The 18,956-nt window shown below is 35.2% G+C and overlaps 1 protein-coding gene across 1 annotated transcript in view; it reads left to right on the top strand.

Annotated features, from left to right (window-relative positions):
• LOC113229161 (programmed cell death protein 4) overlaps window positions 1–15,686 on the top strand; it is a 39,477-nt gene extending 23,791 nt beyond the window's left edge. Inside the window, exons 3-10 of the mRNA XM_026462676.1 lie at window positions 6,297–6,398; window positions 7,833–7,950; window positions 8,441–8,600; window positions 9,264–9,353; window positions 9,758–9,890; window positions 10,566–10,676; window positions 11,575–11,714; window positions 13,388–15,686. Coding sequence (XP_026318461.1) covers window positions 6,297–6,398; window positions 7,833–7,950; window positions 8,441–8,600; window positions 9,264–9,353; window positions 9,758–9,890; window positions 10,566–10,676; window positions 11,575–11,714; window positions 13,388–13,460 — 927 coding nt within the window. The 3' untranslated portion in view covers window positions 13,461–15,686. The remainder of the gene's footprint in view (window positions 1–6,296; window positions 6,399–7,832; window positions 7,951–8,440; window positions 8,601–9,263; window positions 9,354–9,757; window positions 9,891–10,565; window positions 10,677–11,574; window positions 11,715–13,387) is intronic.
• Window positions 15,687–18,956: the final 3,270 nt, after the last annotated feature.

Raw genomic sequence — 18,956 nt, 5'->3', positions numbered from 1 at the left:
TAATTTTTAACGTAAAGCGGCCATCATTATCAAAAATATAAAAAATGTACTCGTTTAAAAACTGCCTTTGAAAATTTGTAAAACGGTTATTTTTTGTGTAAAATATTATTAATTTACTTGCTTAAAAGGTGGATCATTTGGTCACGTGGACCGGTCGGGAAAGTAGACCGATTTGAAAAGTAGACGAAATGGGAAATGGACGAATCGGGAAAAACAAGTGGACCGATCGGGAAAGTAGACGAATAGGGAAAGTGGACCGATCGGGAAAGTAGACCGATTATACCGAAGGGCAGGGAAATACTGCCACCTTACCTATTTCTGCCGTCAAGTAGTAATGTGAGCATTACTGCGTTCCGGTTTGGATGGGTAAGAGTGTTGGTAAATTACAGGCACATGGGACTTGGTAACTTATCATCGACATACTTTCTCAAACCCGTATCTTAAAGCACAAACTTACTGAAATACGAAAAATAGATTATATGTACATATTTTGCAGGCTGATTTCACATCACATTTTCTTCATATTCACACACTGCCTTTGATAAGAACTTTAAAATAAATAGAAAGTTTTGCCGTCTCCTGAATAATCACATAACAGTATGTGTCGGGGTGGCGTGCGCAGTGGTAGTGTCCCTGAAATCGTTGCGATTTAAAGCTCTGAGTGACACTGCAACTGTCATGGATAGATGTGTCGCTTACCACTAGGTGCACGACTTTTTCATTCTGTCTCTTGATATCATAAAGAAACTCCAAATTTTCTATAATAATGATGTACTGCTTACTGATGAAAGTACAGGCACATGGGATTTGTCCCAGAGTGATGGATGTAGTGGCACTGCATCTGTTAGTTGATAAAATAAAAAAAGCAAAGGTCTACAGTGCAGTTGTTTGTTCATTAAATAGCAAACGAGCGCCAATACTGAGTCGCGACACGCATAACAATCACATCGGTCGTTCACAGCGTGCGACTTTTGCAATGCGAATGAATGGGGGTCAGTTTTGTCGTTTTGTCGTCTATTATTGATAATGTTAGTTTGTATCTCCTCACTCATATCACTCATATTATAAATTATAAAGGCTGTTCCAAAATTCACGCAAGATGTAATTTTGATTAATAACTAAAATATTTTTTTTTTATTGATCTATGAAGTACGCTGTGTAGGGTTATGTGTGGTAAAGTATATCGGGTAAATGGCCTCTACGACTTTGCTGAGAGCGACATTTATTTATTAATTTATAAAGGACATCTTACACAACAGCTTACATTATTGAACTTAAAAACTAATTTACATGACCAACAAGTGTTGCCAATTATAGGATATCACAGAAAAAATAGCATGACGTGACAAAGTGACTTTAGGGTTAAAAGTAAGAATAGTAAAAATTAAAAATTTAAAAGAAAAAATTAGTAACAATAGTATTGGTAAAATTGCAGCAAAATACAATCCAAATTAAAAATTTAAATCATGTTAAATATGAAATAGTAGAAAGTTTTTTTGAAATAGTAGAGAATTTGATTCCGTTTGTTTTGTAATTAGATGTTTTGTTGTTTTTCCCACACCACTGAATGGAACAGCCCTCCGTAGTTAGGGATTATCTTTGTTACAATAAATACAGAATGGTCTCCTTTCAGACGAGGGCTTAGGCCATAGTCCGCCACGCTGGCCCAATGCGGGTTGGGGACGTCACACGTTTTCCGAGGGTTGTGAACCTTCTTCAACGTGCAGGTTTCATCTTTTATCATTTGACGATTAAATAATAAAAAAATGCCACGGAAATTAGGTGGTCAACACTAGTCCGAGAATGACCGAAAACATCGTGATGAGACCTGCACGTCGATGAAGGTCCACAATCTTCGACTGACCTGACTGAGGAGACCTGTGCCCAGCAGTGGGACGTATAAAAGGGCTGATTACAAGAAATGTTCAGAACTGCGACAGAAAAATTGGCTGCGTTTCGGTAGGAAATAGAATTTCCGTTTATTCGGACATGACAACTAACATAGTATTATCACAAGATTGCTTTGAGTTATATTAATATTATCTATTAATAAATAATATATAATAATAATAAATCGTATACGAATGACATATAAATATAGGGAAATTTTGGAGATAAATTATAAACGTTAGCAAAAACTATTGTTTAATCTATTATTTACTTAAAATACTTATCACGACTTACAATAATTATTAAATTTGGAAAATTAGTTGTCCATTTCGTTAGGATGGGGAATTTTGAAAAAAAAAAAAGATGACAACAGTGAGGGTGACGGCGAAAGCCATCGGACGGGTTCGTGATAATAAAAATAAAAAATAAAAATAATATGTTAATTACCTGCAGCGGTTATTCCCTGGTTCTTTACTACTTTCACAGTCTAATGCCATACGGCATTTTGCTTTGGGGTAATGCCGCCGATATCAATAGAATGTTTTGTGTAAAAGGAATAGTAATTTGTTTATGAAAAATAGTGAGAGACATAACATTAATACGGGGAATAAAAATAAACTAGCTTTTCTTGATAGTCGTCTTCACAAAGTCAAAAAATCATTTAAGGGGCAATGTATGCGCTTCTATAACAAGATTCCGGTTGATATACAAAATTTGCCTTTCACGAGGTTTAAAACTATAGTGAAACAAAAACTTTATACTAAAGGTTATTATACAACTTCTGTGTACTTGGATGTAGTAACCCGTTTAGCTAATGGAGGTAGTCTCGATCTCTGATGTTTCAAATAAAAAAAAATATATATTGTAAATGTTGAATGCGTACAAATGTTATTTACAAAGAGCAACCCCTAGAGTTTCTTGCTCATTCTTCTCAGGGGAATCTGCCTTACGAATGAGCGGTAGAGTTTAACCATTGTGACGATTTCAAGTGTAATAATGCTTACCTATGAAATAAAGATTATTTTGAATTTGTATTCCTATACCGAATCGATTAGGTAAGCTAACATTAATATATCGCAATTTTGTGATAAAATATAATATCACGCAGTTTTTGAGATAATACTATGTTAGTTGTTAAGTGCGTATTATATTTTTTAATTTGGAGCCCATAACTGCAGATTAAAAGAGACGTGTCTAGCAGCCTGACGTTAAAGATGGCTGGATACAAGTATTCTGCAGATAGCTGGTCCTGTGTATATGGGTGAAAGCAAAATGTCAGGAAAGCAATTCACGAAAACAAAACCTGTTAATTATAGCATAACTGTGCCTAAACCCACGTCTTGTTTCGTAATACTGTTTATTTTTGTTCGCCGGCAAGCCGACAGACGCGGCTTTTAGTTTACTGGGGCAGACTTACTTGTCTTTTTAGTCTATTCTTACATATTGTATAAACCGCAATTATTGTTTACTCTCGACACAAAAAGTGAGGAGTTATAAGTTTGAAGCCTATGCCTGTGTATATGTGTTATTTTAAACCGACTTCAAAAAAGGAGAAGGTTCTCAATTTTTTTTTGTACGTATGCTACACGATTACACGGAAATTAGTGAACTGATTTCGATGATTTGTTTTGTCATCGTTCAAATTTGAAGAAAATATTCTACCCCTAAGAGCGTTTGCGTACGACGTTCGATCTGTATCAGGGGGTCTACTCTCGATCTCCGTCCGAAACAATTACTGTCAAACAAGTAATATTCGCCAAATTAAAAGACAAGTATCCAGTATGAAGCTTCATTCGCATCACGCGTCTTTTCATTTGGTCAAGTATTGCTTATTTGGCAGTAATTGTTTCGGACGGATGTCGGACGGAGAACGCTAGTAGACCCCAAGGCCCCTGTACTCTCGTTTTAGGGAAACTAACAGCTACGTATATAAAGCAACGAACACAGCGAAAACGGATAAGCAAACTTGAGATTATTTTTTTTTAATAAAAAAGTATAATTGTCTTTATAATGTACACTGGGCGTTTACGTCGTCATGGGCATAATTTGTGTGAGTCTGAATCACTTCTCATAATTATGCATATTTTGATGCCCGTGTACATCGCGTAAGGAGGATAATTCTCCTTATAAGTATTATTAACTTTCATTTATTATAATTAAGTAATATAACTATCATGCATCACTGCGTCTGTCGCCGAACGGTTACGACGCCGGACTGCCACGCCATGGTCCTAGGTTCGGTTCCCGGACCGGGAGAAATATTTGTATTGCCGACATTTATTTCGCTCGTGAGTTTGGGTGTAATTTGTGGTTGTCTATGTGTGTGTCCATAGCACCCGCGATACAGGTTTTCCCTAGTGCGGGGTTATGTTCTGTGTGTGTGTTATGGTAAGCTAACTTGTCTCTCATGAACTCAAAATCCCGGCATGATTTTTTTTTTCAATTAGTAATGATAACAACACACGCACTCGGTTACCTATCAGTACTCCGAAGTGACATTTTCCAGAAATAACGTTTGGTCGAAATTTCATAACCTCGAAAGTAATTTTGAGAGGAATATGTTTTTCTTTTAACCCTAACTTAACCTAATCGTGTCATTGCGATAAACATGCAACTAATCCTGAAAGAACAACTGTTTCGTTACTATTCGGTTTTCGGTGTAGGTAATGAAAATTCGAACAAACGTTATTTCGGAAAAAAAAATTCGAGTTTGTGATAGGTTACCCACACACTCATAGCCCCGCACTGGGAAAACCCTGTATAAAACAAAAACAGCAGTCATAATCAATTCGCGCACCATTATTATTTTCAACGTCATACTGAGTTATCAGTTTCTTATCATAAAGCAGTAATATAACTTAGTACAAGTTACCACACAGGCGAGACAATCTACCTTTGTCGCTTGCACCTGTGCATTGTTAACTTGTCTAATCCTCTCACAACTCGATCACATCTGACGTGACTTGGCAATATATTACGCGTAATTGAAATTAAACGGAACATGGTTAAAAAAAACTTCAGAAACTTCATCCTTGAAGTTTTTTTTTTTTTTCAATTAGTAATGGTAAAAACGCACACACTCATGACCCCGCACTGGGGAAACCCTGCATCGCGGTCGCTATGGACACATACATAGACAACCACAAATTATACCCAAACTCACGAAATAAATAAATGTAGACGTTAGAAATATTTCTAGTGGCCCGAGAATCGAACCTGGGCGTCAATTCAGAACCTAACGATAACTCAGCTGTCGACCGATTCGATTAGATATCGTACGATTTCTTTTCATTTTTATTCACAGCATATTATATATGATAGATGGCACTGCAGTATTTGGTCTAATTTAAATTTGGAGGAAATATTCTACCTCCAAGGGTGGTAACGGTAATCGATTTCAATAAACCTTATGAAATAGATGTAATTCCACGAAGTTTTGAGGTCTTTTTTATAAAAAAGTTTTAATTATGTAGTATAATATTATGTCCTATATTATTTATTTATTGTTATATAATTTATCATAAAGTGTTTTCTGCTTCTTATTTTAAATTTTATTATGTAAATAAACGTTACTTTGTCATGTAGAAGTTGAAGTTTAATTCATAATTATTAATTGAACTTTATTGTCTACATTTATTTTTGTAGAAGATGAAGTTTGATTCATAATTATGAATTGAAAACAGTCAGGCGTTCCATTTGTTCAATATACATTCAAATCGTTCTTCATGTAGGTTTGTATACAAAAATGTATTAGATATCTTGTTATGTGGGCTTTTTGTTATTACTATATTCTGCCGTGTCAAACCAAAACACTGTAATATCAAAAACAGGGAACAGCGAAGATTTTCCGTTTTTTTTTGTAATTTTTGAGGTTAATAACATAAAATGTTATATTTATCTTACGTTGTTGTACATTAGATACATTGACTTACAATTATATGGACGTCGGGTCCGCGCTAAAAAGTGTCCGCACTTGTAAGGCGCTAAAATCGTATACAGAGCGCCAAACTCCGCTTTAGTCTTCATTTGTTCGATTGACAGCGCGATACTGCGATGACATTACTTTAATTTAAATTTCGAATAGGTTGACTTGGGACATTTTTTTCGTGGTTTTTGTATTAGACCCGTCGTCCATTTATTTGTAAGTCAATGATTAGATACGAAAAAATCTATCTAGTCCATTGACCTAGGTCAATGATCTAGCCATTGTAATTTTACTTTGGAACATAATCTATTTTTTGAAAAACGAATACATCTCTTCCCTTGACAGCAGTCGAAAGATTCTTGTTGTTATGGAATTACAAAACACTGTATTGACACGATAGCATTGTTAGATAGTATTCAATCATAGGCTACGATTACGTTTTTCCATGACAAACATTTAATCACGTATGTTTTTATTTTAGCGCAAAGCTGAGCCAATAATCCTCGAGTACTTCGAGCATGGAGACACAAACGCGGCGGCTGAGGACTTCCTCGAATTCGTCTTGGGCAAGCGCAGCCATCTGGTGAGACCCTTATCTTCATATATTGGCTTTTACAACAGGTACGGATCGTTCCGACAATCATCTATTGTCTCTATAGACGAAATAGAGATAGGGTATTCAATTCATTGTCTTTTAATGCTTCCATCAAGTCACGTGAACCTATTGAAATTCGTTGATATCTCAACTACCACTGGAAGTTTTAATTGGTAAAGTCATCACAATGGAGATAGTTACATATTTTTGCTCTCGCTTTATAAAGAACAATGGCCAAAATCATAGTTAAAATAATTCGTTAGCGTCTTCAAATATCTTAATTGCAAGTTTGAATAAAATAAATTCATTACATTTTTCAAAATATAATAGCGGCCTGTCTAAGTCTGGAAATAAAATCGTATTTAAAAGAAACTCTAATGACTAATTAGTATGTAACCGGACTGATATGTACAACTGTCAGTTTCTTAACGTTGAGCGACATCTAGCCGCCAAAAAAAAGACTTACAATACCTACGCGTGTTCACGTACTATCAATTTACTGATCCGACCGATTTGTAAAACTATTTCATGATAAAAAATAAAGTAGATAATTCCTTCTCCAAAAAGCCACGCGAGAAAATGGTAAAACTGATAAAAAATCTCGAAATCGGAGATAGATGGCACGTTTCACAAAAAAAATATTTGTGCACGAGTTACCAGTGCAATCGAGAAAGTCTGAGGTGTGGAAAACTTTTGTTATGGCTTAACATCATACCTTTTGACCATATCAGTTTAAAAAATTATTTCCTATGAACTTTCGTCACGTCACAAACCCACGACACCATTCAGCTTCTATTAATTTTTAAGGCTTCTTTAGTTTATTTTGATATAATAATACACCGAATATATTTTATTCAATTACGTAACACATAACCTCCAAAACTTAAAACTGGAATATCTTTAATTCCAGATTTCTCAGAATAGTAAACCCAAAACAAAATTTGTTCAGGCATTTCAACTCTATATTTTCACATATTTTTCTTAAACAGACGCATACAGATTGTCAACTAAAATTTATCTGGGATTTTGCCATTGTCCTTTCACATAAATTATATTTATTTAAATACAAGATCAAATGGTTGGTTCCGCATAACAGTGACAGTGTTGAATCTTGATTTAGGAAATTTCGTAAAATTGAATAAATTAAATTAACTATATGTTTTATGGTTTAATTCTTAGAGAACCAATAAAATAAAATTAAAACAAAAAATCAGCGGCGAGGATACTACCCTATAGCTCTAGTAATATTAGAATTGATATTTTAAATGTTGTCTCAAATAAATTCATTATTATTGTCACGCCACTGGCGGAGTCCTACCAGTATACGAGAGTGTTAGAACTTGGAGCGCGTTACACCGAAGGGAACAAAGCTCGTAAATAAAGAAAAACAAATAAATATATACCTACATTTTTGGTTCACAGGTATGCGAAACAATTATAGAAATAGCATTGGACCATAAGCCGTCGCACTGCGAAATGGCCTCCGTCCTTATCTCAGACCTGTACGGCAGGGTCTTCTCCGCCAATGACATTGCATTGGGTAAGTCTCATTATGTATTCAGACGCTGTACGTCCAATTCGCAAAATGTCCAATCACCATTTGTGGCCCAACGGTTTGCATTGTAGGACCAATTTGAGAAATTAATTTTTCTAAGTTGGTTCTCATTTGGTAGTGCCCCGGAATTAATTTAATCATTGTGAAAGAGTTCGTCCAGGGAAGTACTGCCACCTTAAATCACTAGTTTATAAGCTCTTTTTTTTTTATTATTATTATTACTAACAAAATATGTAACTTGTTGTCCGAAATAAAAGTATTTTATTTATTTATTTAAATATTTCTGCTGCCAAACAATAATGTGAGCATTAATGCGTTCCGGTTTTGAAGGGTAAGGGTGCTAATATGCACGTATGTTTATTGCAGATCTTTGTATAGGGTTTGAAATTCAAAATACTTTTAGATAATTTTGTTAGCACTTATACAAACACATTATTTTGTTGGAAACAAAAACATATATATAATTTGTCCTCAGCGTTTGAGCGGTTACTAGAAAAACTGCCAGATTTAATGTTGGACACACCCGATGCGCCGATCCTGCTGTCCAATTTCATCGCGCGATGCGTCGCCGATGATTGCCTGCCGCCGCGATTCGTGCAGACGCAAAACGAGATGGAGCTGAATCCACCTGCAAAGTGAGTCTGGTCTATAGTGTATAATTGTAAGTCGGAGGTATATATCTGTGAGGCTTGTGTATATTAGCATAGTGTATTATATATTTGAAGGCCTGTGGATGTTAGTCTGTAGCTGTGGTTCATACAGTCGCAAAGCAGGGTACAGCTTATACCTACAGCAGAAAACTTTTGTCCGCCTGGCTTGTGAGTTTGGTGTAGTGTGTATATTGCCAGTCTGAGGTGTATATTAGGTCTAAAGCAGACTTTTATTTATAAGTCTAAGACTTCATGTACTTTTTTAGGTTCATGTACACTAAAAGCAAGATGAAGTCTGAGCTCAACCCGACTGCCAAGTGATTCGGTAGAACTAGAGCATTTATTTATGGTCAGGGAGTCTATTCTCTCTTCCCCAACCGATATCCGTCCGAAACAATTACAGTCAAATAAGTAACACTCGACCATTTGAAAAGACAATGTCAAGTATGAAGAAGCTTCATTCCCATCATGCTTCTAAAAGACGTCAGTCGATTATTAATTATTTGACAGTAATCGTTTCAGACGGAGAACGAAAGTTCGTACAGGGTCTCAATTGTAGTCTAGAGTGTATATTTGTTTGGGGTGTATTCTGTAGTGTTCTAAATTCCAATTCGTCCGTTAATGTTAATTGGACATTGTTTGTTGCAGACAAGCTATCCACCGCGCGGAGACGCTATTGTCTATGAAGCAAGGGCTCGTGCGGCTCGATAACATCTGGGGAGTCGGCGGTGGAATCAGGTACAAAAACATTAAATACAATTTATATCGCTTTACAATTTTTCCACAATTTTTACAAAACACCAATGATCTGCAGATGTTGACTATTAAGACCTATCACAATAAATACCAACCTTAACAGCATACGTAGTTCGATTCACATCAGTTCCGATTCGCATAGTATACAGCCGCGGTTATGCGCATTTCAGTGAATTCAAAACTTTAAAACGCTCCCCTGTAAACTTGGCAATTTTGACATACGATACTTTACATAGAAGGGGTCGAATTTAAACAAAGTATTCCATCACTAAGGGTGGCAAAATAGGGGATGAATGACTTTTGACTTTTTTTTGTACTCTGTACTGCGATTGTTTGTGATAAGAATTAAAAGAACGGCAGAATAGATTTGCTTTTCCACATTGCAGGCCAGTAAAGTCACTCATCAGGCAGATTCAACTTTTACTGAAGGAATACCTGACAAGTGGCGACCTGGCCGAGGCCATGCGTTGCGTACGGGAGCTCGAAGTGCCGCATTTTCATCATGAGCTTGTGTATGAGGTAGGTCGCAGGTTATGACCATAGTGTAATTATGCAGCATAAAATGTAAAATTCCTTTAAAAACCATAGTTGTTTTAGCTGTAGAATTAGTTAACCTGTGAAAAGAAGTGACTAGTATCTTCTGTGCTAATAAGTGTGGTGTTTAAATGTCGCCAAGGTGCCTTTTTAACGGAAAAAGAAATTTTTATTAAAATAAGTGTTTTTGTTTCTTCAAACAGTCAAACTAACTTCGTAACTTTGGCGAAATTTCCATTTTGAAAAAATCATATTTTTCAGAAAAGCAAATGTTTTCCGATTATTTTTTCACATTTGACGTTGACACCTGTGGTGAAAAGACTAAGTTACTGAACGAAAACGATGGAGCCATTAAAAAGGTTTTTTTTCGCTGCTATCCAATCATTTCATTAAAATTATTATTATTATTTTAAATGTCTTTTTTCTATAACTTGCTTTGAAGTTATACAAAATACAAAATAGTACTTAAAAACTAAACAAAGGAAAGCAAGGAGATAAATACAGACTACTTTATCAAATTGACTACAATCTAAATCTATATCTTAAACCTATATTATCATCATAAACTATAATATCATCATTCGTCACACTTCTGAACACGGGTCCCTATATAACAGAGGGAAGCGGGATCACCTATAAATAAATCAAATATTATTGCAGACGGTGTTGCTAGCAGTGGAGGCAATAAATTCTTCTGTGGAGGAGCAGCTGTGCACGTTCCTCGCAGAGTTGCGTCGCTGTCTCATCGTCTCGCCCGACCAGATGGACAGGGTACGTCTGCTAAATTCAAAAGCACACTTTTAATTTACTTTGTTACACACCACAGAACAATAGCTACAGTAATAGTGTGCTAAGGGTACAGAACAAAAAAGTAACGAGAACGGACACTCCGCCCCTCCCTAGCTTTAGATACCGCACCACGCCCATTCACTGTCACATTGACTGAACGGCAACAAGGCTGTCGGCGAGCCGTTTTCTCGCGAAGACGGCTTTGATATTTGAATATAGTTTTCATTTATTCATTACGAAACTTGTTCGTTAATATATAACATCGTTGTACATTCCTATTTATAATGGTCGTGAATTGTGCTGTGTACGGCTGTTTATCATCATCTGAACGGGATAAAGAGAAGTGTTTCTTTCGGTTTCCTAAAGATGAAACGAATATGAAAAAAACTTATGTCTGAGACTCGTTCAGTTATTGTTTTCTTTAGTGCAGAGTAATATAATACACATTTGTTATATCAATATAATGAGATGTAATATAGTAGACAAGATTCTTGGATTTTCAATTTGTATTGCCGATAAATATGTAGCATGCAATTTCAAATACCTTGATTACCTTATTTAAAAATACCTGTCCAAAATATAACATTTTAAGTGTGATGAATGTTTGAGGTTTTGTGAGAGGATGAATGAACGTCTGTCTTCTGTGAATTATTAATACAAATTGTCTATTTATGAATTTCACAGTGCCTTAGTATTTTGCTGTAATGCTGTGCAATTTTATGCAATAAATAAAGTGCTTTTAAATTTATTTTTATTTAAATAAACCAGGTTTATTCTAGTTAATGAATTAATGAAAAATATAATATTATATTGATATAGATACCTAATGTAGTACATGTGTAATTATTAGGATCAATTTTATATTAAATTGTCTTTTCAGGGCTTTCTCCGCGTTCTAGAAGACATGAACGACATAGTACTGGACGTGCCGCTGGCGTATATTATGCTGGACCGCTTCATGGAGCGCTGCCAGCACAAGTTCCGCCTTGGCGAAATCGTTCTCAAGCGTATGCCTACGCGGTGAGTTGCGCCACCTTTGTTGACTTAGGGTACGTGACGACAGATAGTCGTGCAGTTTCAAGTATCGTGGCTTGTATATTTGAATGAAGTTCTTCGTACAACACGGTTAACTGTCGTTCACGAATTTTTACGACATTACGACGACAGATTGTCAAGATAATGGAAAGAGCTAGAACGACTGTCGTCGGACGATAAATAAAAAGTCACAATAAAAACGAGACGATAGATAATTTAAAAAAAAAGTTTTATTTATCGTTGTCTGCGCATGTTCTGCTCCCTACTGTCCCCTCTAGTCCCCCGGCTGTACATCCAACGATTCTGTCGTGCAAACGACAAGACGGCTGCCACGAACCGATAAATTGTCACGATCCAGTGGAAATAGCTAAACACGACAGTCGTTCAACGATAAAAATAACGTCCACGACACAGTCAAGATAGACAGTCGTGATATGGGAACAGGCTAAACGCGTCAGGCATCCAACGATAAATAGAACGTTACAAGGTGATGGGAACGCGCCCTTATGGTGACACCACATATCTGCTGAGTTAGTCATGTCAGTCTTTATGTCATTGCAATAAGAGTGCACAAATATAAATAAAAATGCACAAACAAGATGCATAAAATATAAGCACTTATTTACTTACCTTAGGCATCACAATTACACTAATTAGAGTTCAAATATTTAATTGTTATAGCTTTATGACGATTGTATAACAATTGAGGTTTCATTTTGTTTTTCGTTTTTTAGCGTCCTTTACATTTTTTTTGTGTTTAGATGTTAAATGAGCAGAATTAGATTTTTTTCGTATAATATGTTATGAAAATACAGGAATGCTTCCGAAATTATAATATACAACAGTCAAAACATATCAAACATAGAAATACATCTTAAACAGGCCAGGGTGTTTATTATTAACAACTGAAAACCAAGTAGGTTTTAAACAAGTTATAAAAAAAAAAAATTGTCTTATCTTACAAGACACAACGTCTTTTTGGCTCTTATTACATGTAATATCATCCATGGATAGAAAGCTTGTTTTTTGAATCTCAATCCGATTTCGTGTCGACAAGTGTGCTGACTGCCTTGTTACTCTCGCGGTTACTTGTTATGCGTGATTTAGGAGCGAAATGATACTTACTCTTGGAGACGCTGGATAAATAATCAACCTATTTATATATCGTTCTGCAATATATCATTGAGGTCGCGCATGCGTCACTGGTTCATAAATGCTATGATTTGAATGAAAGTCAATTATATATCTTGATAGTACGTTGTGAAAGATATAGATGGCGTTGTTAAAAAAAATTATCTCGTTGCTCTGGCCAAACCACTATCTACGACCGAAAGAGATTCCCATTATTGAACACAACACTTACGTGCTAGAATTCACATTGTATTTTTTGTTACTGGTGTCAAATTTTGCAAAAGCATGTTGTGTTAAATTTTATGCTAGGTTTTAAAAGGTTACACTGAAGCAGAGAGACAGAATATAAATATATTTATCCAGAACAGCCAAACAGTTCTGCACGGAATTGAACCCGTGACCTACTGACCAAGGCGCCCACGTGCTGGCCGACGGTCAAAAAGTAAAAGAAATATTTATTGATAGATTTAGTTCAATACAATGAATCTTATAGACGAATAGTATTCAATACCCTGTTTTCCTTGCAGAGGTCGTAAACGCTTCGTATCCGAAGGCGATGGTGGCGCTATCAAAGACCACGCGCTGAAATTGCGCGAGTAGGACCGCACACGCACGCGCGACACGCTATGGAACACTCGACCCTGGAATCGGTGAGGGTGGAGATTGAAGAGGGGGGGCAACCGTGAGTTTTAGAAGTGCTTTATATCTTATAACAACATGGAACGTACTTTCGGCCACAGTTAAATCTGTACTGTCTCTATTTGACGCTGCAAATTCAAAATGTAAATGACTTAAGGTACAATTTATCAACGAAGAATTTTGACATATTGTTTGTTGTCTTTCAAATTGTGACCCACCGTTCATTGTTAAATCGTCAAAAGGTACAAACATCACTTCCGACTAGCAAAGGTCAACAAGTGCCACGCCAAACGGTCACACGAGCTTTTGATTGGACGCAGCTGAATTACGTGCGCGTAAATTGTGATAAGTTGAAAATTCATTGCATGAGTCATATCAGTAGTTTGACCGAGATAGGCGAACGATGGCGCGTTGTCTTTAGTATTATTATCTTTCCAGTACAATGTTGATAATTAAACTATACTTTTACTGATTACATTCTGTCAAAAATTTACAGTTTCCAAGCGTTTGACAGGTAAATGGTAAAATCAACGCAACGGCAATAGTAAACTGAAAACCAATATATTAATACCATAGCGCTATCGCCTTATCATGAAAAAGGAACTGATACTTATAAAATGGATCATAATGGAATAAATAACACTTCTTGATTGCACCAATCACAGCATGATTAAATCAGGCATATTAAGTGATTGATTTAATCATGTTCTGATTGATTCAATTAAGAAGTGTGATTGATTCCATTAATATCCATTAAAAGTTAGGGTTTTTTTTATTCAGAACACGTTGATCGCGGGCTTCGCGTTCTATGATAGTCTGTGACAGTCACTCGCTCGTTTGCCGTAAAAATTGCTGCAAGGGCGTGTCATAATAAAACTGAGGCTCAGTTTACATTGCCATGTGAACGAAATGGAAGCCGATTTTTTTATTCTGTAAAATGCTAACAACCTTGCAGGGCTATTGTAACATCATGTACAACAAATTTTGTCCTATGACTTTTTACAAAACATAATAGATTACACTTTTTAGATCTGTTTTTCGTAGTAAATTCGCGACGACCACTACTACCGCTCCTGCGTTAAGCATCGGACTGGTGCTTTCTTTTGTTACCGCACAGAGTTACCACCGTTTAGAGCGATCGAGTTTTATATGAACGTAAAATCTAATGAATTATTTAAAAACCATGGAACAAAAGTTGTTGTTTATGATAGTAATATAGTCCTGGGAGGTTATTAGTATTTTACTACAAATGGATACTGATAAGCAATAACGTGTGCACTAACATGATCATAGTTTTGCGAAAATGTCACCTAAACACTTTTTCCTTGTTTTTGATAGTTTGTTCTAAAATTTACTTTATGATGATTTGTTGAGATTTATTACTATAATGCCCCAACAACAACAATAAGTACAAAGTTTTCATTTTATAAGTAAATTTTAGAATAAACCGTAGTTTCCACAAAGTGGTACATACCGCCTCCCAGTGGGCGCTGAAGAGTCCTAGGGGGGCTAAGTGCCTCGAAATCCATTGGGGATGTTGATGCTGTCCAGAGGGTGACCCTACCGCATTTGAAAAGAAAAACATCAATTATCTAAACTTCACTGCACAATACTTATATAATATTTTTTCCTTGTGATTTGTTGTGTTACGTTAGTATAAAACATACGTGTTTTCAATTATTTTCCGTGGTGGTGGGAGCTGAAATTTTTTTATCTTGTGTAAGTGGGCCAAAAAATTTGGGAATTTATGGAATAAACTATCAAAAACAAAGCGAAAATATTTAGATACCATCTTTTCATAACTACAACGTTGTTATTGCTTATCTGCATCCAAATAACCTTGTGCACCAATATAATATCTGCGTACCGTTTTTGTTCTTATGCGCAAGCAATAATGAGTATATATCCGTCTATGTACTTTTGTTAACGGAAATGATGTTTTTTTACATTTCGACGTTGTATCTATTCAAACTTTACTACACGATTTAGGAAATTTGCAATAATACATTTGTTACGCTCATGTAAGTGTTAGTGAATATGTGTTAGAGTTTATTTAAATAAGATTTTTTCATCTTGTTATTGATAATAATCAAGCGTCTAAAAGTTAGTCTAACATTTTTTACATTACTTGGTGAACGCTAAATAGGAAATCTTTTTATAACTCCATATCCTTTACAGTTAAACACAATGCAGTATTGTAAAATACGTTCCTTTTTTCATTATACTAAATGAAATAAAGGGAAAATATTGAGATTTAAAAAAATATATTTAAAAAATGATAGAAATGCTTTTGTTTTATCACTAATCACTGGTTTCTTACCACGGTATGAGTTTTTTCCAGGTTTTTCGGAACGCTTACACGCTCCATGGTCACGGGTTGACAGTCAAAAACAGAACTCATACCGTGGTAAGAAACCTGTAATTAGTGACAATAATTTTGTGAATAACCACGAAAGCCTTGAAATCTATATAGAAATGTTTTTTTTTTGTCGCGCAATAGTCGCGGTAATTACATTTGAATATTTCTTTTTTTTTTAGTTCTTAGGAAGCGTACATACTATACTAATTTTATTATATCCACGCTGAAAAGATAAAACTTATAACGTGCCTTTGGAAAATACTACAGAAGAGCAATTTAAAGAATTTTTTTAAGAAATAAAAAAAAACAACTATTTCTGTTTGTTATATCGTCGCCTTAGTTTCTCAAACTCGTATCATAAAGCACAAAGTTACTGAAATGCATAAAACAGATGCCTCCGTGGCCGAACGGTTACCATGCTGGACTGCCCTGCAGAGGACCCGGGTTCTATTCCCTAGCGGGTAGAAATATTTGTATGGCCTACATTTATTTCTCTCTTGGGTTTGGGTAAAATTTGCGGTTGTCTATGTATCTGTCCATGGCACCCGCTATACAGGGTTTCCCTAGTGCGGGGCTAGGAGTGTGTGTGGTTATTATTATTATAGATTGTATATACAAATGTTGCAGGCTGATTTCACATCACATTTCCTTCATATTCACACACTGGCTTTTACCTATTCTTAAAGCAATGCATCCAAATTAAACACCACTGATAAGAAATTTAAAATAAATAGAAAATTTTGCGATCTCCTGAATAATCACTCTTTATAAGATACGAGTTTGAGAAATTAAGGCGACGATATGGAAAAGCTGAAACTTTCTAATTTTCTATATAGCAAATAAAATTAGTGTTGTTTTTTTTCTTAAAAAAATCACTTTACTTCTGTAATATTGTCCAAATGCATCTTAGACATTTCACCTTTTCAGTGTCGTATTATGTTCTTCAAAGAACAAGTTTATTTGACTACGGCACACGAGTATAAAAATACTTTCTTTGTCATATAACCATAACATAATCACCATTAGGTACGGGAATAATGAATATTGATTTTATATAAAGCACTTCCAATTTTCCTTAAACAAGTTTTCATCTTTATACTACTGTCATATATTAGCCGAGATCGAAATAGACAATATATTAGCCGAAACGTCAAGTAATACACATAGAGTAGATAACATCTCTCTTTGAAATCACGGAATTATTAAAAAAAAAAACAAAATAGTATATTTTTTTACTTACAATTACAAAACCTTTCTTATAAATACACTTCTGTAGTAATAGCTAGTTACACTTTATAAATATAGAACAAAATATAAAACAATTCCGAAATATTAGACGAGGAGGTATTGTCCACTCTAGGTTAGGGTAAAAATGTACTACGCCTAATTATTAATATAAAGATTAAACACTAAGAACAATTCGTTCAATCAGGCTAGATTCGAACAAGCGTCTTCACCATACCGTGTCGAAAATATATTTCAGTATATCTGCGAGAAATAGATTTGTTACACATGGCGCTACGGTAAAAAAGTCCTTTAAACCAAAAATAAAGATCTGTAACAAGCATTTAAAAAAAATCGTTAGGTCTGGCTCATTCCGTAGCTCAGTTGGAAGAGCGTCAGCACGGTATGCTGAAGACGCTGGTTCGAGTCCAGCCGGATCGAAGGAATTTTTCTTAGTCTTTGATCTTTGTATTAATAATTATAACAAACTAGTGGAGTAATTAATATTCAATGAATTTCATAATACACTATACTATGTCCATTTCGATCTCTGTATATTAGCTATGAAATTAATTAAGAGCAAATAATATAGAAAGTTGTAGATTATTATATTCATCGTTTTACAATTAAATGTCTAACAGCCAATTAATTGTATGTCCTGTTGGCTAGCCGCGTAAGGCGAAAATAACCCAGTGGTATTCATTTTGGTGATATTTTGAGTCGGAAAGACAATAATGCCACCGGGCCTTTTCTCGCTTTACGTGAATAGCCCGCTGGTATATAGATAAGGCTATATGCAGTACAAAATAATGCCCAATTTACATTATGCTAAGTTCAGTGAACAAAGCGATACTCAACACCCAATCATAGTAAAAGACTGTTACTTTTTTTATCTTTATATTTAATTTTTTAATGTATGATATAAAATATATGTCTGGATATAAAGGGTGCCACGGACCTTTTTTTATGTTGTCGTTTTATTTTTTCTACTAAAGAAATTAAAAACAAGTAAACGCCTATTGTATGTTACATTTAAATTTTGCTCGGCGCCCAATGACTAAATTTACATGTTCAATGGCCACGTTATGAGTTATAAAATTATATATTACTCTTGGAAAATGTAATTTTAATTAAGCCGAGAATGTTACACCGAAATAAGAACACGGAAATTAGCATAATGTAAATGAGTATTCTTCATTTCATTAGTGATTTATTACTTTTTATTACGTAAATTAACTATCATTCTCATTCAATGGATATTTTGGGCATTATACAGCAGCCTAAGGTCGCCTTCAAATTACACGCTCATAGTGGCGCTGCAGCCACGCCACTACTAATTTTCATACAATATTTAAAACCGCAGCAGCAGTGCTACTGTACTGACAATTAGTGACTTAATCTCAGTACAGAGTACTAAAAAAACCGACCTCAAAAGTATGTGGAATTACATCTATTTGCCAAGTTTTATTGAAATCTGTTTCCGGAAAGTGCGCAAACCCGGATTCATCCCCTAGTTCGCCACTCGTATAGTGGTAGACTTGACACAGGAGATAATAAAAATCGACTGTCACTACTCTAAAGTATATTGAGAGAGTAAAACGCCTTGAATTGGAGAATAGCAAAATCAACCATTAAAATAATTGCTCCTTATAATAAAATTATGCGCTATATAAAAATGAATCTTCATGCGTGAACAGCCACCCTTAGAGGTAGATGATTTTCTTCAAAATTAAATGGGACCACTATGGAGGTACCCTCTTTCCAACAAAAAAAAGAATCGTCAAAATCGGTTCACAAATAACGGAGTTATCGCGTAACATACATACAAAAAAACATACTGTCGAATTGAGAACCTCCTCCTTTTTTTGAAAGTC

The sequence above is a fragment of the Hyposmocoma kahamanoa genome, unplaced genomic scaffold (genome assembly GCF_003589595.1).
Source record: "Hyposmocoma kahamanoa isolate Upper Pololo Valley unplaced genomic scaffold, ASM358959v1 289, whole genome shotgun sequence".
Classification (NCBI taxonomy): Eukaryota; Metazoa; Arthropoda; class Insecta; order Lepidoptera; family Cosmopterigidae; genus Hyposmocoma; species Hyposmocoma kahamanoa.
Note: the sequence above shows the minus strand (reverse complement) of the source record. Positions and strands in the feature narration are given on the sequence as shown.